A 21,890-nucleotide genomic window follows, 5' to 3' on the forward strand; every position below is an offset into this window, starting at 1 on the left:
GGATACAGGAAGTTGTCCGAAGCAATCCGAAATGGCAAAACAAAAATCGTTACTTTACTTCCGGTAAACGTAGCAGACATCATATGTCTCCCATGATAATGATTTCTATGTGAAAATCTTCGATTGTTGTTGCACGTCAATAGGTTAGTACACGATCTATACTTAAAACAAAAGGCATCGGCATTAGGCCTAGTAAATCTCAATGTTCAACTTATTGATCAATCTGTTGTAGACAGACAACACACTTGAGATAACTCTAGATGAATATTGCAAAAAAAAAAACCCATTTGTTTCAACTACAAATGTAGGCCTACCAATCACAATAATAATAAATGCTTTGCTATTAAATGCTACTGAATTTGTAGCATTGTATATTTAATTCATCAATTTCAGTTTATTATCAAGCGATGCCATTTAGGATTTATCTTAGAGATATATAGACTATATATGTCTCTGATCTTATAAAAGCATTTTAAAAACTTTTTAAAAATATTGAATTTTTTTTTCAGTATTAGTTTTCAGGATGCGTTCCTTACACGAAAGTTCATTTTCCTTGTGGCAGAAGATATGTCAGAAAGTAAACCGAGCAGTAGTATTCACTGATGATGCTGTCGCCGAGAACCTGCATTGGAATGGTGGTCTGACCCTTATGTTGGAGGCTGGGGCCATCAATGTCAAGGAATTCTCATCATTTGAGGTATGTAACACACAGGACATCAGATATATCATAGGACATCAGATATATAGCTACTTATAAATGTAGCCTTGACTCTTGAGCATAATTGTATATATACAGTGCATTCCGCTTAATCGGGTTGCCTATTTGCGGGGGCTTTTTACCCGATTAACCGACTTACCCGATAAGCCGAAATGCTTGTCGCCATCTTGGATTTGGTCCGTAATGGTAGTCAGACTTGGGTCGATTTTGGATGAAAATATTTGCGTTATTATTGTTAATAAACAGTGTTTTTGTTTGTGCTTTTACTGATGTCAAATTGTCAGATTACTATTACTAATTGTATAAAAATGTGTGTATTAAAATAACAAAACCTTAATGATTTTCTTATTCGCGGCACAGTACAATCGTAGCACCTCAAATCGGGGGGTCATACATCCCTGTTTCATCCGTGTGTTCCTAATTTGACATACGATCTAAGGACTCGCCGACAATTACATCTAAAATAATTTATGTTTATCATAGAGACATTCTTATGTTCGCTTTGAAGTTTAAAATATTCCATATTATTTCCAATTACCAAAGCACAGAGATCGGAGAAACCGAGTTTATTTAGGTCGTTTCCTGTGGTATAAATTTATACGAACTTGACACTGGCAGTCACTGATAAAACAACACGAAATCCAATGTAATGTTTTTTATTAACCAGTTCTAATCCTAACCTGAATAGGAATTATGAGCTAACGTCGGGCGTCTGTCCTTTTACTGCTCGCTACTGATTTTTAACTCACCTGTGTATCGGTGTCGTCACATATTTAACTGTTTTTTGACATTTGAACCATCAAAATTACACTATTTGTTGATAAATGTCTAAAACTTAAAGAAATACGCGATGACTTTCGTGAAAATCGGAGCATTTCTATTTTTTTGTCCCGATTGTTCTATTCGAATAACCGAAAAATACGACTTTTCCAACCCAATTAAACGAATTTTTTTAACATGATTTAAGAGAAAATGGTTTTGGTTTTTGAAATTTTACCCAATTAAACGAAATACCCGATTAAGCGTTACCCGATTAAGTGGAATGCACTGTACATGTGTTTTATGTTTCATATTTTGCTCATGCAAACATATTATTTTCTCCAAAAAGCCTTGCCCAAGTTTCCTCTGGCCATGCCACCATATGTCTACAAAAAGCCATTCAATTGTGATTGTGTAATTTTGATGATGCATGTACATGTACTTTAAAAAAAAAAAGAATATATAGTAGTCATAATAGTTCCAATAGTACATACATGTAACATGTTGGTTGAGTTGATTTTTTAACATTTCAGAGTGTAGATCATGCATATAAGAAGGCAGTTTTTATTGTGAGCTCCATGCTACAGGAAGTTACCAGTCGGGTGATACAGAACATCATTGAGGCCAGCAAGCTTCAGTACGTTGTAGTTATCACTGCTATTAATCCATGTGTCCACTTGTTCAGTCGCAGTGGGACATTTGATGGAGATGAAAATCTTGTATTTGAACGATTTGAAGAGAGTATACTGGAGTGGATGGGAAACATGGTACGGTTCATGACTATTTGTTTAAATTCAGTCAGTATGATTTTGTACGTAAATGTGATGAAATTAATAAAGATAGATAACATCTATAATCGGATATAAATTACATGTATAGCGACCGTGGTATATTGTCCTTAAAAGCTGAAGTATGACATTTTCACCTTGTAAAGGTTTATTGGTCAGTGCATATATATGTGTCTGTGGATTGTTCTGTCATCAATGTTTCAAATTATAACCTGCTCAACAGAACCGTGTAACCTAAAGACATGATCTGTTAACGTTGTTGTAGTTGTGATAAAGGAGGCTGTAAGATTTGTTGAAATAAGATTGAAATAAAACCTTCAGTCATATTTCCAATACCTTCTATAGAACTACAGTCTGTATATTCATGATATCTGGGCTTTTTGTGTACACATGACTGGAGAAAATTTCAGGTATGTACATGCAGATGATGTTCAAATAATCACCAATGCTGTCTGAAAGACTTCTTAAAAAATAGAAGAGATCTCTATATCTGTTAATACATAGCTGTCTTACTTAAAAGAACTACACAGCAGAAGTAAGCCACATGCCACTGTTTGCCACCTGCCTGACACCGAGCCTATTTGTGACTCCATCGTTTAGCAGACTGTTTCCACTGGTGTCTTCAGATCTTCCTCGCCTGTCACTGCAGTACAAATCTGTGAGGGTAAGTCTCTAGATCTAGTTGCAGGACAACTGATAAACATACAATTTTTTTTTATCTAATACCTTTGTTTTATAATGTATTGTTAGGAAATTTACAATACATTCACTCGATTTTATAATGATTTTTGTTTCTTAATGAATGAAAATATCACCTCCTCTTACGATAAAGCTACCTGGTAACAAGAAAATCCCCCAAAAAATTATTAACATTTAAAAAAATGTTTTATTCATTCATTTGAAAACATGTACTAAATGAATTGATAAAACAGCCCGAAATACAGTGTGTACTGTACATATCATTTTACAGTTGTATAACGTTCAGTATGTCTAAATAGACTGCAGATTACCATAATGTACAGCTTTGACTTCAAATTCCTTAATATTTCTCAGACAAACATATATACCCAACGTAATGTAAATTACTTCAGACTAGCATGATATATGATTTGTTTTCTATGCAAATATATATGGAAAAAATTCTGTTAATTCTATTGAACTTCACATTATCATCTACTTTCTAATTTATTTTTTTTTTTCCAAAGGGAGATCATAAGAACTTTTCAAGCTTAAAAGATGTTGAAGCTGCTCATTTGCCTAAATCTTTACAAATTAAGTACAAGGTATGTTCTGTCTTTTTATGTTGAAAAAAACTGAAGACAATTAATACTTCACAATTAGTGATTATACATGAGTCCAGAATATTTATACCAATTCTTTTTTTAAAATAAAATAATTTTGATACTACATTATATTTGTTAAAAATTTGTGAACTACAATTGATTGAGATATACGTCCCTAATTGAAATATCTCTAAGATTTAGAATACATATGAAAATCAATTGGTCAGCAAAGAAATCTATATATTAAAAAGTATTGATAATCTATGTGAATTATATATATATATATTCTGATTTTGTTTGTCTGCTATAGATGTTAGTTGGCAGTATAGACAGTATGCTTGGAGAGCTAGATGTCCAGGAGGACTGCTTCTTTGTCGGTCAGACCAGTAAAATTTTGGCAACAGAGTTAGCTAGTTATCCTCCAGCGAAAATCAGACGCAAGGTATGAATGCAATATAGCAGATAAATCAATCTAGATTAAAGAAAAAATGTAATATATTAATTTCATGGCTTCCATGCAGTTGACCCTTGAGAGTATTTGAATCCCAAAAATTAGATTTGACTTTTTGGTTTGAAGGTACATGTACATGTCAAACTGACTTCATTTGATTCTACATTTCTGAGAAAAATAATTTGACTCCTGAAAATGCTAAAATTCAGTGGTGAACTGGATACACTATGAATTCATTATCTGCAGTGTTTCATGACTGTTAATTTTATTAAATGTACTTTTCAGGATTGGGGGCATACAGTGTCACCTTTGAAAATGTCGTTCTGTCATTCCTTTATTCTGACAAAAAAATTATTTCTACTTATTAATATAATTTAATATGCAGGTGTATAATGTATGCAGGTCATTAAGATATGATTTAGTTATAATGGGGCCATGGTGACCGAGAGGTTAAGGTGACTCAACACTTTATCTTTAGCCCTCCACCTCTGGGTTGCAAGTTTGAACCCCACATGGGGCAGTTGCTAGTTGCTGGTGATTTTTCTCCAAATACTCTGGCAGATCCTCCACCTCAAAAACTTGGCACATCCTTGAATGACCCGCTGTTAACAGGACATTAACCAAAATAAACCAAACCCATGATTTACATGTAGTTGTAAATTAGTATAGAAAAGTTTCAGAGCCTTGTGATGCTCTATTGGATTTCTTTTTTTAAATTACACAATTAAAACAAGTACACATAAAAGTGTGGAACCTCTTGGTTTCAATGCATTGTTCCTGACCTCCTTTTGTATTACAATGAACTTGTGGTTCAAGAACAATGAATATATTTTACAATTTTAGTCTGCACAAACCAAGGTTTCCTTGTTATTGGTTGACCGTCATCTTGACCTTATGACACCATGTCAACATCAGTCTGAGGTGTTGATGGACAAAGTAACCAGCATTTTACAGCGATTACCTGGTCACCGCAACGATGTAAACGTGGACATGACACCATTGTGTAGGGTTAACAGGTAGGGTTTATACATCTTTCACTAATAATAATCAAACTGTATTAATTCTCATGTTCTTCTCTGTTATATCTACTAAGGTCTTGGTAGAACAGATTAACCCCACCCCCTTATACCTGGTATATGACCATTCTCCTTCATTTTGCAGAAACTAGTGTGTTCATTGGTTATTAACAATATTGAGAAAAAAAATTGAAATGATTCTCATCCTAAATGTCATGGGCTTGTTGGTTTTGATTAGTTTACAATTATTTCTTAGATTACAAAAAAAAAAAATACATGTATTATTATACACATGTATAATTGATGCAATACAGATTTGAGACTGAGTGTACCACTCTTCTCTGTTGGAGGTATGATAATTCAAAAGGTTTTCTTCTTCTCACATATTGCTTCCATATAACAATGTAAAACCTGTATTTAGACTTGGCATGAATATCCATCCAAAGATCCATCTACACCTGCAATGTAAATTAACTTGATGGACATGATAGTTAATTTTGACATGTTGGTTCAATATGTATTCCCTTTGTTGTAGTGAATCCAAGGAAGTGATAGCACCAGGGAGTTTGGCAGGAAGTAAAGGGCAGACAACTCACTCACATCTTCTTCCACTTCTGAACTCCAAAGTAAAGGTATTAAGCTTTTCTTCTATATATGCTGGTTCTTACCAGAGGGTCAGGTATAGATCCATGATAAGGTACATTAATAGTCATATTTGTACTGGGTTTGTAATGTGCCCAACTGGTAGAAATCTTCACAAATGAAGTGCATATAATTCAATGTAATGTACCAGGTGTACAAAGTACACTTGACCAAACTATTTGTAAAAATAATAAAAAGCCTCTCATCTGTAAATCTTGTTTACTTACATCTTATGAAATAATTCCTACTGAGCTAAACTTTAATCCATCATAAATTTCATGCCACAATTTTAAGACAAAGTGTTTTAAAATGTAAAATGTTAAGTTTGAGTTTGTCTTTAGACAACCAGTTCTGTAGGATGATGTATATTGATTGAGTTTGTTTCCAACAGGAAGGACTGATGGAGGTGAACAGGTCACTTGTAGAAGCTGCATCGACAGAAAAATTACCTCTCAAGTTATCAGGAAAACCTGGTCGTGTCACAGCAGAACAACTGGATAATACCCTAAAGCTATTTAAGTAAGGATACATGTTTTATGACTGCAAAATTTCTACTCCAAATAACCCCATTATAGAGATAATGTTGATAGAAGACTGAATTCTTTAATGTTGGAACACCTTGGTTAATAGGCTCTGGTATGTAATTATATTTGCATATGATGTATGATGTACCAGAAATTTTAGTTTTAATCACAATTGACTAAAGATTTTCTCTCTTATCATACAGAGGAAACTATAAAGCAATCTCAAATCACCTAGAAACAGTTCAAGTTGCCATGGCAACTTGTCAGTGTCTGAAGAGTTCTCAAAATAAAGAATATGAGCTACAGGGTTCAACAGAGAAGTTGATGATGCAGAGCATCGGGAGCGAGGAGGAACAAGGGCCATTATCTGTCCTCCTGAGTAATCTGAAGGCCATGCAGGACAAGCCACTGCAGGAAGTGTACGTTATATGATAACATATATATTGATACATTATTTACAGTACATTTACATTGATTTGCATGTTAATTTTTAAATTTAGAAATTTTGAAGGTTAATTAAACACTGATAGTATATTATTTTGTACTTGTAATGTCAATTCTAATAGGAGTCGTTTGATAATGTTTAGCTGATTTAAAAACCAGGCATTGTATATCTCCAATTCATGATATAATAATCATATTAAGAACATTTATTTAAAAATATTAGGTACTGGGTAATAGCCCATTCTGGCATTTCAAAATAGTACTAGGACAGGTATTATAAAAAACTGTTCTGAATTGATGCAATGATGATAAAAAACACTTGTTTTCATTATGTACGCAACTTATATTTAAAGATGATATTGAATATTGTTTTATAGGTGTCAGTCCTTGGATAGTGTTTTAACACAGATTGTGTATGTCTACTCACTCTTAGGAGTAGACTCGAGATACAGGGATGAGGAGGATGATATCAAGGTGAGATAGGGAAGTTAAGATATTTCAAATCTAATTTTATATTTTGCATTTAAAGGCGTAGGATTTACAACATATGCTCCCAAAAACGAAGTCTGTTTTAATTGATATAACTATGAAATATGTAATGAAAAAATGTATACAACTATTTTTACCTTAAATATTTGTGGGAAATGCCATTTTTGTGTGTTGAAAATTGGTAGGTACGGTAATTAATATTTGTATGATTATAATGAGTTGTTTTCACTGTCATAATCATAATCTTAATTACGATTATAGCAGTGAAAACAAAACAATGCAAGTTATTATCTAAATTCATTTATTCGCCTTGAGAGTTTTTTCTCAGAAAACAGGACATAATTTTCACATGAATATCATAGATCTTAAGATTTTAACACAAGAAAGAATACAATGTGAGATTTCAATGTTAACTCATAAAAACTGTATTTAATATTATATCATTGTTGTATATTACTAGAAATTACTGGTGAAGAGAATAGCCAAGGGAAAGGATTATCTGCCCAAAATGACACAGACCTTAGGTTAGTGAGAACAGTTTATTGCCTCCATTAATTAATACAAATTATATTACCTTATAACCTACAGCTTTGGGTTAATACTAAAATGTATACCATGTATGGCAAACGTTTCGAAACAGAATAGTTTAGTTTCTTCAATCTTCAAATAAATAAGCATCATGTTTAATACATTGCTCGTAACATAATTTACATACTTCAATATTCTGAATGACAGATCTAGATAAAGATTGATATGAAGATATCGTCTGCATGCAAGAGAAAATTTTGATTTAAAGGAATGAAACAACTCATAGAATTTTTAGGTAGTGTAATTCAAGTGTTTTCACACGAAAAATTCAGTTAAAAATGTTGAATTTATCTTCAGTCAAATTATATGAAATTATCTGCCTTGTTTGACCAGTGGGAGACCTGGTAACAGAGGAGATTGTATCTGCCATCATAGATGACATGTTTGATAAGCTAAATGGGATGAGCTTAGCCAGACAGAACTTAAAATATCTAGGGTATGTATGTTTAAAGTTACAAGACGGCTTTTCCACAGTAGGAACATACAATTTACAAACGTGAACATCATTGAATTGGTTTTCTTTTCCAAAATTTGAACGACTTCAACTGTGTGATTTTAACTTAAACATCTCAAGTAGTGTTTATAAATGTTTACTGAGAATCGTTTGTTTGATCCTAATAATTGAACGATATAGATTTACCATTTGATATATTTCTACTTACAGTTCTGTAGTTGATCCTAGTACAACTCTCAGTCCAGCTAAAGGCAAGCCATTCTTAAAACAAGTGACGGAATTGGCATTTGACACTACTAAAGGAGACATTCAAGATATTGAATATATATCTAGTGGATTTACAGATCTTTTAAAATCCGGATTTGGGTAAGTAGTGGCTGATGAAGCTTTCTTAAAATCAGCTAAAACACAATTTACTTATGGCAAATAAAGAATGATTTATAGATAACATGACATAGATTACAGTTATTTACAGATAGCATGGCATGATTTAGAATTATTTACAGATGATGGATAATGGTAAATGAATGGTCTCTATATATTAGTGCACTGGTTTTATGATAGCTATATTAAGTAACTTATCTGTATTAGGCTTCTAATTCTGGATGATACAGGAATTGCATTTGAATTATGTCTCCATATATATTGTACAAGAAACTGCAAAATGTGTCAGTTCTTGACTTAACCAAAACTATTACCAGTACATTAAACTATACCCTATATACATCTACTTTGTCAATGTCTATAAACATGTAATGAAATTGATATTATGCATGAATAAATAATAGAATGTTTTATCTCAAACATAGTTATATAATTTTATGTAGGTATTAAAACTTGAAGTTTTGATTTCAGACTGTTTCGAACTGTGGCAAAGCCTAAACCTAGTGACAACAAGATTCTGATTGTGTTTGTGGTTGGCGGTATCACAGCTACGGAGGCAAAACTTATCAGGGATACAGTTGCATCTCATAACAGTGATACCCAGGTACAGCTATTCACTTTATCTTAAACCAGGGTTATAAAACCAGGGTATTAGAGTAATTTTTACTGCTCAAACGGCTTGTATAATAGTCTAAATTAATTGAAATACAAGTCTCAATAAAAAAATAATCTTTTTTTTTTTTTTTTGCCACATTGTCCGATACTTCTTAACACTATCTAGCGCTGTTCTTTATAGAAATAAATGAAGTGTTCTTTTAAATATGAATATTTCAAAATTTTGTGATAAAAGAGTTTTCAGCAATATATTAAAATTGCATGTAACCATCTTGTGTTTGAAGATCCCTCCTTCAATACTGGACCACGTACTCTTGATCAGATGGTCATGATGTCTGTGTAGAATTGTGTACAAAGGATAAATATCTCGTGTGAAATTTGAGGAAATTATGCTAGTTACAAGTATGATAGTCATATATACATACGAAATGTCTTTTGTAAAGTTTGGAGAAACAAGCTGTAAATGTTTATATATTCTCATTAACTGAGGACAATTTGAATTCAACTTTGTTTCCGTGGTTGAATAAAGGAGCCACATTCAAAGTTATCATTCTGAGTTTTTCTGTTCACAAAGTCTGCGTTTTGCAATGTATATGTTTAAGTGTTCAAAAATAAAACATGCTGCCATCTTGATACAAAGAAAACATGTCGGTCTGTGTTGCTGTATCTTTATTGCTTGTTTACTACTTGCAGGTGATCGTAGGAAGTACACAATTGTCCAAGCCTGAAGATATTGTACAGTTACTGCTGTGTCAAGACAATTTGAACCCTGACTGATGAACATTTAAGTGCTACTTTAAGATACTTGGTAAAGTCTTGTTCATTACAGGTAGATAATTCATATCCTGTATTTTTTAATTGCGAGAGATCTGTACTTTAAAAAAAAATGAAAATGTCAACTCGATGTTTACAGATCCTGTACAGGAATAACAGATATGCTGTAGTCCATATCTTGCTAAAGTAAATATCGATGACACGGGGCCCTTGTAGTTTATGAGGATTTTGTTCTGGGTCTGCGTCTCCAGCTGCCTAGGAAACATTGTAGAAAAAATGTTTTGTTGCCCGCAGTGCAGGACGTAACCTATTCTTTAATTTGGAAATTTTTACTTCCTTGGGTACCAGGCCGGAACTTTGATATCTCAGGGAAGTTACGCCTCAAACATTCAATGTTTTTCTTTTCAATATAAAATGTACTTTAATTTTAATTTATTTAGCCAAAATTACTAAAATAAGTAAAGATGTGACATTAGTGATTCACATTTTCAAAGTGTACCTATCGGTTCATATGTATAGCACCACTGTACATGTGATGTTGAAAAAGTTAATGAATTAATTAATTGTGATAATTAATTGAATATCGTTTAAATATTACAGTGTATTGTCAATCTTTATAATAAACAGGATATTGTGATTAAGAGGCATATCTATTTTTGACTTTCAGCCGATGTCATTATTTATTATACATATTATGTATTTCTACCATGTTATTGTGTGCCAATTAACTTTTGACAATAAAGCAAATCGAAGTTATATAAAATACACAGCAATGTCAATAGTCATGAAATAAATATCGAGAGATATTTTCTTGCATGGTCTTTGTAATCATTCTCTGCTCCGTTATTCAGTTTTCACCTAAAGTTGAAGTGATTAGCAAAACGTAATATACAGATAATTCTACCGATGGAAAACAGATGGGTGTCTAACTGAACTAATCTTAATAATTAGTGTTCAGATATGGAAAAACATCACCTTATTATATAGACCCATGTATGCACATGGAATCCTATGGTTGTAACGCTGTAATATTTTCACCGCTATTTCAAATCTTTCCCACAACAAAGTTTAAGCAAAACAGAATCTGTATATCGTGACAATGATATCTTCTCAGATTTCCTTGATTTCTTCTCCGAGAAGCCAGTATGTTGTCATCGAGCCTTTGCCCTAAAATACAAGACTAGGTTTACAAATACATAAGGGTAAATATATTCTGTACAAATACCAAGGAAGTTTGTTTTGCAATGAATGTGAAATGTTAATGAACAACGAGGTTTATGTTGAAAGGGAATCGTTTGACCAAAAAAAAAAAAAAAAAAATAACAATTCTGTCGTAATAACATATGACGGCGATATGTGTTTAAGATATGTACCTTCACAGTGATTTCACCTCTTGTTTCTATCAGAAAATTGCCAAAAGCATCCAACATGCTTTTTGTGTCTTCGCTCATATGGATCTTCATTGCTGTAACGAAATGAGATATGTTTTAATCTAACAGTTATAAATATTGAATTAGATACGTACATGTACATGTAAGTATATGTGTTAAGTACACAACCTACTTCGTATATTTATGTGATGTATCTACATGTATCGGACTGCTTGTCTAAAAGTCATTCTAACAAATTCGAAGTAAGCTAGGTATTGTAATATTGGGGTTATATTATTGCAAATGTCCTGTTTATATCAGAACTTCTTTCACATGTCGTTGTAATGCGGTGATAATACCGGATGAAATGATATTGTATTAAAGGACTTGACAAAAACACCAGTGAATGCCGCATTTAAATACTCATAAAGTACAAGGAAAGATTATACATTTTTGTCTATTTCCTACCTTCGCCGTTGGACTCCATGCGGGAGGCTGTGTTGACAGTGTCTCCAAATAAACAATAACGGGGCATCTTTCTTCCCACCACCCCAGCGCAAACAGAACCTTTGAATACACATGTACAGATACATAAAAAAGACAAAAACAATTCTTTGCATGAATGGTTTAAAATTTATTTCTTGCCTCAGGTTTTCGAAATTGATATGGCTTTCTAGGTGCATACATTTTTTGTATATTGTACAACGATTTGCTCCAAATCAATATTGGACAATGTGTTTGGGTTTCTATTAATCATATTTGGAGATGAATATGTTAATGACAATAGTTGGCTTAGTTAAACGTTACGGTCAATATTGACTAGTTTCACATTCGACACAAATTATTAAGTTCCGTTGAAATAATTAAATGCAATGTAATAAAGTTAAATAGGTGAAAATGTCTTACCGGAGTGAATACCGATACGTGCCCTGAGTACGGCGTCCGGTTTGTGTCGTATTTTAAACTTGGACACGTTTTCCAGGATACTCAAGGACATGCGTGCAATTTGACGGACGTGCTCCGAACCATTCCGTACAGGAAGACCGGATACCACCATGTACGCATCTCCGATAGTCTCCACCTAATCATAATTGGAAACTTCCGTTTCTAAGCTTTTATGAAAAGAATAAGGAATACTAGTGCCCTCCCACTTAAAATTTAAACCGTGTAACGGAGCCATTAGATAAAATTGACATAGATTTACGAAAGGGAAATCCGTAATAAAAAATTATAATAAAATGGCGAAATTTCCGTGTATTTCGTGTATCGAATATACTGTTAAAATAAATCTTCATCGAAAGCTATATATATGGTGCGCACTAACGAGTGTATTGTGGAGAGGTGGGAAATGGGGTAATGTATTTACGTACTTTATATACGTCATAGCTTTCTAAAATGCTATCAAAACATGTGTACAAGTCGTTCAGGAGGTCCACGACCTGTGGAAATAAAGAAAGTATGGTTGTTGGGTCAATATGAAACTCCATATACATAACAAGGAAATGTATTCATATGTTCTTAGAAGAACTGACAATGCATTCTGTTATCTCGAATATTGTTATAAGATGTTGAAATTTGTTTTGCAGGGAAATCCTTATATAATCGCATTCTAGTTTATAAATATTCAACTAGAGAAAATAATTGATATAATCAAAGTATTAGTACATGTATTATTAAAAATTAACAATAGATATGTTCTTAAGGTTACATTATTATGTTGATTTGTGTATATTGTAATGTAGTCTGTTTCACATACGCTATAAACGTACCTGCATCGGCAGACTAGAGGCAGACAGGTTGGTAAAGCCTACAATATCGCTGAAATATATAGTGACCTTCTCGAAAGATTCTGGGTCAACACTTTGTCCGTTCTTCAGTTGGTCAGCAACACTTCTACATAAGTATACAGAGCAAAGGTATGATCCGTTGAGTATCATTATTGCATTATTATCTGACATGCGGAAAACAAATGATATATATTAGTGATACCATTCCAACGATTGAATAATTCAGGTATTATTACAATGCTGTATTTTAAGAGTCATAATAATCATGGTTAAGAATCATGGCTTCAAATAATGCTTTGTTTACCTTGGAAGGACTTCATAGAGCAATTGCTCAGACTTCCGCTTCTCGTCCAAGAACGCACGGGTTCTTTCCTCAACAAGGTCCTCCAGGTTGTTAGCATACTGCTCCATCCTCTTAAGTAATGAATCTAGTATATTATGTCCCGCTGATATTCTAGGTAGAATAATAAAATATTATAAATGACACAAAAAGGAAAACACCTCTAACAACATTGACGTAGATCAACGCAAGGTAATCATTACACGTGAAATTAATTAAATTGCCTTACACATATATGTTCATATATACATATATAATCATAAGCTGTTGGAAATATTGCTATCATTCGTTGCCAATGGAGATTGGTAATTTGAACACGAGTCTTACAGAGCCATTTGCATTCATCACCCTCAAAAAAAAAAACTCCACGAACCCGGAAATTTTACGAATAGTCCTTGTCAGTGCATGGAAACTAGGTCTCAGTTTCGGGTCTTCACTCCAACACTGTTTCAGAACTGTCACCAGACCGCTCTTTTCACTTGTCTGAGGCAGCATGGGACGGAATGGAGGATTACGGCCTAGTTTGACCTTCTGAAGTACATCTAAAATGAAAATAAATCTAGCATGTATTAGGATTTCGTAAGTGACATTGTACAGACACTAAACCGATTTATCCTTTATTTTCAAGCTGTTTTGTATTTAGATGATACCGATTACACTTACCAGATACTGAGGCGTGTTCTAATTCATCTTCGTAAGGCTCGTGTCTTGTTAGGAATTTCGAACAAAATAATTCCGAAGCTATAGACATCTCCGCCATGTGACGATGTTCTATTGGGCAAGTTTCGGAGGTGTTCCGGGGCTACCCATAACTGCGCTGAAACAGTATTGCCGCAGACATTGTGTACCACAAACATGGCACAGTATGATACAGTTATAGTGATAATGCTGAAATATGTAATGTGTTGATATGGTGAAATATCGGGTAACAAATGTATTGCTTGTTGTTAAAAATATATTATCCCATTTAATCGATGTCAAGTTAAACAATCATTATGTGCACCTTAATCTTAATTCTATTAAATTCTATCGAATAAAGAATTGCATAGGAAATACCTCTTTGGTTTTGATGATCTACAACTTTCTGCTCTAGTTGGCGTATGCGTGTCAGGCCAAAATCTGTGATCTTTAGAACAAAACGCCCGTCTATCACGCAGTTGGAGCTATTAAGGTTACCGTGAACCTCGATTGGGGATGCATGTAGATAGGTCATTCCCTTTAAACATAGTACGCAAATCTCATAAGACGTTAAATCTACATAAAAATATAGCGATCAAGTTTTCGATATATCAACACTACATGAATTCAATCTTCTGGATATATTACATAAAAAGGAATTACTCTCCTACCGTGTCAGATATGAAATATCTTTAAATTTTGTTTGTGAAGAACAGATTTAGAATGGTTTTTGTTGAAATAACAAATATTTATTTAAATTTAGATCTTACTTGTACGAGGTCGGTGAGAAGTGCATTCTTAAAATCCAAGTCAAGCTGTATAGAGTCGTTCTCTAAAATATCCTAAAACATAAACGAAAAGCAGTTAAAACCTAATTATAACGTAGTCATTAGTTATGAATGAGTGAATTTAGATTAAACCAAATTGAAAGATACTAATGGATTCCTAGTTAAGCGGACAAAGAATTAGATTTACCTGGAGACTACCGCGAGGACAGTACTCTGTCACCAGGACGACATGTGAAGGTTCTATCGCCATACCAACCATTCTAGTCAAGTTTGGGCAAGCAATGTCCCTCATCTGTAGAAAATAGTAGTAAATAGATTCAGTGAGCTATTAAGTCACGAAGACAAAGAGCAAAAATAACACTAAGTAACGATATAAAAGCACATGTTAATTCTGGTACAAAATCGACAAAAACGAGGACAAAATATGACTGGAGACCCCAGAAAAGGCCATTCAGGAATTCAGGTAAAGGAAGAGCGCCTTTCGCTTTCTGAAAAATATTGTATACACTACCGACATCTTTGATTTCTTTTAAACAGCCATTAAGATATTTCATATACATTGTTTGCGACGATCAAACGTTGGACAAAATAACAAATCCAATGTAGTTGCAGCTGAACAACGTCAGATTTCTAAATGCCTTACCTTGATACTAATATGGCACAATTCTTTACCTGTTTCAGTTCCAAAAGGCTTACTCGATCAGCGTGGAACTGCTTTATTTTGAACTTTTTGGTTGCTACAGTACTGCCCTTTAACATAAATGTTATAAATGAATGATATTTGAGATTACAAACAGAGCAATAATGAGATGATTATGATTATAATTTAGTACTTCTAAGTTCTACGAACATATACGCGATTTTCCCCCGTTTACAATCACGCTTAAGAATTTTTTTTCCTAATCAAATCTTGAACGAGTTTTCTGATAGTACGTCTTTACTTTTATTTATAAGTGATGTAAGTGATATCACGTCTGTAAATGATGCATAACCGATTTACAGCCTAATGGAATGCTAGATGATCCCGTGTTAGACAGAAGACCATTTACTTTATAAAACGCCGTCGTAGTAAACATCTGTGCTGCATCCTCCTTTGATTTGCTATCACCACCTAGGGACTGAAAAGATGGTAACATATTACATCGGATTCGTGTGGTTTGGTATATTCATACAATAAAATGAGCGTATTCAATTAACATCACGGTGAAAATGTAAAAAGAAGTCTCGTATAATACCAAGGCTACCACTGACTGGCTTACTTATCATTTTAATTGATGGAACTGTAATGCATACAATCACACAACAGGATGGATTCTTAATATCTTTATCCCTTTTCATGAACGAAAAGAAAATCTTGTAGAGAGACCTTTTGAGTCAATCAAGATAAGAACTATATGTATATACATGTACCCGAAATTAATGGGATACAACTGTTAATGGGTATACATGGCAATATCGATGGATGATTATGACAGGGCTAAGTTATTTATTGATATTACGTTTACAGCCCAGAGTATTCGCTCAGTATCTGTCGTCTGCAGCTAATATTGTTTAATATTGATGAGATCGTAAAAAGTTTCCATATCAAAAACGGATGCCATTTTGTACTTTAAACAGATTATGAGGTAATTAAACAATAAGAAAGCTCCGTATTACAGTAATAATCTCCGAATAGATATTTAGAGAACGTAATACTATACGACATAACATACGCGCACTCTTACACTTTATAATTATGTAAAGTATAATTAAATGTATTTGAGATTGATAGTTATATGTATATTCCATAATGTTAAAGTAGTATGCACCCGAACCTTCACATGGTTTCTTACTTGTAAAACATGGTAGTTTTGGTATTAACAATTTAATGAGGTGTGAATGTCAATAACAGTTGTTAGAGGTAAACAATATTAAATGCTGTCGATGTTTTACTGACGTTTTTGTTCTCAGAATATTGTGTTTATCTGCTTTCATGAATCGAGTAATAGTCGCGACTGTCCCTCGGTCTAGGTTGGCACTGGACAGAACAAAACATGAATCAGACTGACTGGTGATACATTGTTCATGCTAAGGGAATTATTTGAACAACTGCGACATGACAAGGGAGAGACTTGTCTCGTAACGCCAGTCGCTAATGTACCTGAACAACTGATAGCCTGCTTATAACACGGCTTCCCACATTTGTCGCGAGCAAATCAGTCGTCTTGATCTTCCACCACAAACTGTGCAGGTCGGACTCGAGTTTCAGTTTCCTTGAAAGTAAACAGAACTATAAACGGAAACCATCATGCTGAATATCGTTTCATCTAAGTATTTATCATTTCGTTGTCAGATTGGTAGTGATAGGTTTTGTTTGCAGGAGTATATAACTTTACCTCTGCAATTCTTCTAATTTTCTAATGGAGCGATTTCACTGAGAAGGCTCTAATCAACTATAAGTTAAATATATTTAAGAGAATAATGCCCCACCCTTATCCTATATTTTCTTATTTATTGTTTAGTATTCAAAGGGTAAACACATATTAGTAGAAAAAGTGTATAATTTGAAAACAAAAACAAACAAAAAATCATAAAAATCATTGAGGCCTTCAATGGTAATGACTAAATTTCAGAATGCAGGCCTTTTACAATTACGTACCTGTAAACAAGCGCAGCTATTATAGCAAGTACCACAATCACACAAGCAAAGGCGATTCCAGCTATCGTTACAGCAGGTAACTCTATAAAAGACAAAAACAAAACACCACTGAACTTCCATGTGATGACGTCATTAAAAAGACGATCTGTTAATGATGAGATGTATACTTACAAATTTGGTTATGGAAATTCGTGATTTTTATAGTAAATAAATGACTTTAAAACTCCAAAAACGATAAGGTACCGTTCTTCCGAAATGAAGATGAATTAGATTGTCGTTTAGTTAGGGATAAGCCATATTTGATATTATTCAATATCAGCCGGTTATAACAAACTATTTTCACAAACTACATCTGGCTGGATGTGATTGTATAAAAACGACAGTGTTACATCAGGTATTGTAGTGATGTAATATATAGGATAACCCACCGAAGGTTTGGCATTCTGGTGCATCTCCTGTGAAGCCACAGCGAGGCTTGTTGACAGGTGGGCCCTTCCCTTGGTACCAGTATATGGACATTCCATCGACAAACTTAAATTGCTTCAATTCTCCGAAATAATTACCTACAACCTGCCGAAGTATGAGCAGTAAATGTTGAAATCAAAATTATAAAAAAAAAAATAGGAACTGTTATTAACACATATTACACAACAACACCAAATGCTTTCAGAGTATGCTTCGATATTATTTTGTGGAATATATTGAGGTGATCTTCGCATTAAGTGCAATTCTCCAAACCAACATGATAATTTTTGGTTTCTATATGAGAGGAAATAAAAGTATTAGTCTTCAGATACCCAACATTCAATTGTGCAATTATCCAAAATCCACAGAATCGTAACAATACTGCTTAAGATCAAATGGAACCTTGAAATCTCCAGTAGATGTATCCATGTCCAATAGGGAAAAATCTGTATCTCTGTCGCCGTTATTATCGATGGCTATGGTCCCGCCGATACCTGCAGCACATTTGGAGAAAACAAATGCATATAATGTACCTTGACGCATATGTAACTGAAGGTAAATCTCGACAAAAATGATGCCTCGGAAGTAAGTTGGTCTATATTTATAATTAGACAGCATGGTTTGTATTGAAATACCACGTATACATAAGGAAAGCAACCTGATAGTTTACAGAATGTTATGTTGATCGTTTTAATTGTCATTGCAAATATGTGAAATATATGGGACGTGAATAATTTATTACATGTCATATATTATATAAGATAGTACAAAATCTTTGCGAAAAGGTCTATGTGGTCTTTTTACGCATCCCTTTCGAATGTACTCGGTCAACTTATCAAATAAACCAAACGAGCATGCAAGGCGATTCAGGCAATCATTTGTTTTATACCTTGAAAGGTTCGTCCCCATATCCGTCTTGTCAGGTTAAATCCATCAAAGATATCACCACCATCAGTGAGAGTTTCGTTCAGGATTTGAGCGTAGATAAGAAACGAATCGTAGAAAGCCGTGATAAAGATGTTGACCTTTAATTAGAAGTTTGCGCGGAATTACCTGTGGTATACAGGGGAAGTCAGAAGTAAACATCAACATAACTAACCACTTTGTTATATACTGTTCCATGAAAGCAGGTAAAACGGAAAACAGTCTATAAAACAGATAAGGCGTCAATTGACGTGATATAGAGCAGATAACGGTAAGTCATGAAGGAAAACGGATATCACGTCAAAAACAACAATATAAAGCCGTAATTATATCGCACACAAAAAGAAAAAGTAAGTGCAGCTCATGAGCGATATGCCTGGTATAGGTTTACACGGACCCCGTTGATAAAGTACCAGAAGTCACATATAGATGTAGGTAAAGGTTATAAACTTATTATCATAGAACCCTTTTTTACCTGATGACAACATGCTCTGTGATCTGTGATTATCCAAATGATCATACACGAGTTTCTGTGTGTATATGAAATAATAAATTTAATAAAAAAAATTTTTAAAAAAAGACATGTTTTGGAAAAATGCTTTATATTAGTTCCCGCACTAAACACAACTCTCTCTTGCTTCTAGTGAATGACTGAGTAAATATTATGGTTGAGAAATACTGATGTATGAAACCAGGAAGATATAAAATCACCTAATGATAAGCGTAAAGCATAATCACTTAAAAGATAACGCAACCTGCGTGACAAAAAACCATTACGTATAACTAACCAGATAATGCTATAACGTAAAGCGGTTTAAATCATGATGGAAGGCATTTCCTTAATGGTTTTTATAGAAGAAGGAAAAGCTAGGATGTAAGAACGGTCATTGATAGGTCTTTCCTCTTAGTAATTAATCGAAAGTTTGGTGACCCATGCACCATTGTGCGTTGATGTTGCCGATTCAATGCTCATAGCCAAGTCATTATGACTGATGGAGCAGCTATATCAGATAGGGATAATTTATGTCCTTAGAGGAAATGACCATGACCCTCCCAGTCAATGACAGAGGAAGATGGACATTAAATAGTACCAAACAGGAAAGCCATAAATGTATACTGAAGATACTTTACTTGGGAACCTTTTTCTCCTGAGTTGTTATTGTGGTCAACAGGAAGTACTCCAATTCGGATTTTGACGATAAAGTAGGTTGCAAATAAAGCGCCTTCTCAAGCGTAAGTTTTGCGTAGACCAATCTATGTTAATATAAACACATCTACCTTTAACTAGCTTGGCCTTACCTCAATATCGCCATACACAAAGTTGTAATCTTGGAATGACCGGGTTATAACATCCTGCTCAAACTTCAGAAACTCAGAACTTTCTGGCCGTCTTGGTTGAACAAGCAATACGCTATCGTATGCTATTCGAGCTTTCTGGAAATGATTTAAGACCATGTCATTGCAATCTCACTGAGATAAGCCGAGGTTAAAGTGCTTTATAAAGATATCGAAAGAAAACTAAATAGCGAATTTTGTTTAACATTCGTTTCGAGATCATCCCCAATGAATTACTAAAATTGTGTTAATTGAGTCTGACATATACTTTATGTTTGATGCACAATTATTTTGAAATAAAATGAAGAAGGAAATCATGCCATGGTCACTTACTGCGTCGTTAACGTCATTTCTCATCCAAGACATATTACCAACATCATCTCCAGCAAACAGACGAATAAATATGACGGCGTAATCGCCGAACGCCATTCCAAGGTCATAGAAGGTCAACATGATGTCACGGAATGTATCGCCATGACAACTGATGACAAATACTGGAAAGAAGTTTTGAAGTAGATATCCATTTGATGTAGTTATTCACTCAATCAATTCGAAATGTCATCAATAGTAAAAAGCTGCATCTTATCAAAGAAATTTATAAATAGCACAGGGGAATTGCCATGTTTATATCTATACAGAGCCACGTTGTAAAGTTATTAATGTGCTATGACTATAACATAAAATTAAAAGAACAAAATGAAACTTAAAAACCATACAGCCTGCATTTAAACAGATTATCTATATTTCAACCTGTATATAAAGGGGCAAGATGACGTTTGCTGAAAAAGGAAATGATTCTGGATTTTTCTACTATGTGGAATTATCTTTGATAAATTACGGTCAGAAATATACCTGGTATGCTTACCTCGTGATCGTGCGCTTGCAGTCAACAACATATTCCTGTGATCAAAATCACCACTTGTATCAAACTCGATTACCTTACTGGAAATACCTGCAGAAGGAAACTCATTCCCAAGACTCGTCCCAACTATGCGGAAAAACACGTGCACGTTGTCGTACATAATGGTGATATCAGTCCAGTTAAATTGTCGGAATACCTGGAGATAGAACTTGGCGAATTTATTCATGTTGTAAGCCAGTCGTGTTAGTGTTGGGAAATTTGATTTGTCTCCAAGAATGCCACTTGTCCCTACAGGCGTGATAATGGGAAGATTCCAAGAAGACGCCATCCGGCCTATAACGTTCACTGCCAGACTGCATGCTACAAAATTATATACAAATGTAGTTTACGTACATAGAGGACAAAGAATTCTACTCTTGAAGAGTGTACTCGGTATGAAAATACAAAATGTATAACACAATCAACAAAAGAAAAATTCTCTATTATTGATCACGTTTTCAGCCTTGAAATGAAGGAATCATTATTCTATGTGCTTTAATTCATGGCACTGCATTACACGTGATAAAGGATAGCCATTTAGTGTAAAAAAATGATATGCTTTTCATGTTTGAGTGTAGCATTAAATAGAATATGTTAATATCGAAAAGATGTATCGCTTAATTACTGATTGCTTAGTTATATTTATGATCTACACTCATAATAAGAAAACTCGGGACAACAGATTAGAGTGAAAATGACCACCAAAATAGTGACATTTAAACATTTATTACATAA

At 33.9% G+C, this 21,890-nt stretch overlaps 2 protein-coding genes across 2 annotated transcripts; one reads left to right on the forward strand and one right to left on the reverse strand.

Annotated features, from left to right (window-relative positions):
* Positions 1-9: 9 nt before the first annotated feature.
* On the forward strand, positions 10-10,739 carry LOC117321697 (sec1 family domain-containing protein 2-like). Its single transcript, XM_033876205.1, has 16 exons — positions 10-143; positions 510-697; positions 2,011-2,244; positions 2,786-2,929; positions 3,471-3,548; positions 3,859-3,990; positions 4,843-5,015; positions 5,551-5,647; positions 6,049-6,176; positions 6,385-6,600; positions 7,003-7,099; positions 7,575-7,638; positions 8,036-8,138; positions 8,367-8,522; positions 9,012-9,144; positions 9,849-10,739. Exons 2-16 carry the CDS (start codon positions 524-526, stop codon positions 9,930-9,932), a joined length of 2,013 nt encoding a protein of 670 aa, XP_033732096.1. The 5' UTR covers positions 10-143; positions 510-523; the 3' UTR covers positions 9,933-10,739.
* Positions 10,646-21,444, reverse strand: LOC117342334 (atrial natriuretic peptide receptor 1-like). Its single transcript, XM_033904473.1, is given in 22 exon segments — positions 10,646-11,096; positions 11,303-11,394; positions 11,768-11,866; positions 12,206-12,380; positions 12,670-12,738; positions 13,069-13,192; positions 13,391-13,540; positions 13,800-13,968; positions 14,090-14,141; positions 14,143-14,366; positions 14,483-14,642; positions 14,875-14,946; positions 15,080-15,184; positions 15,565-15,642; positions 17,033-17,144; positions 17,531-17,612; positions 17,959-18,100; positions 18,398-18,489; positions 18,885-19,020; positions 20,219-20,385; positions 20,626-20,748; positions 21,120-21,444. Coding segments are annotated over 22 exon segments (2,805 nt in total). The 3' UTR covers positions 10,646-11,039.
* Positions 21,445-21,890: the final 446 nt, after the last annotated feature.

The sequence above is a fragment of the Pecten maximus genome, chromosome 2 (genome assembly GCF_902652985.1).
Source record: "Pecten maximus chromosome 2, xPecMax1.1, whole genome shotgun sequence".
NCBI lineage: Eukaryota > Metazoa > Mollusca > Bivalvia > Pectinida > Pectinidae > Pecten > Pecten maximus.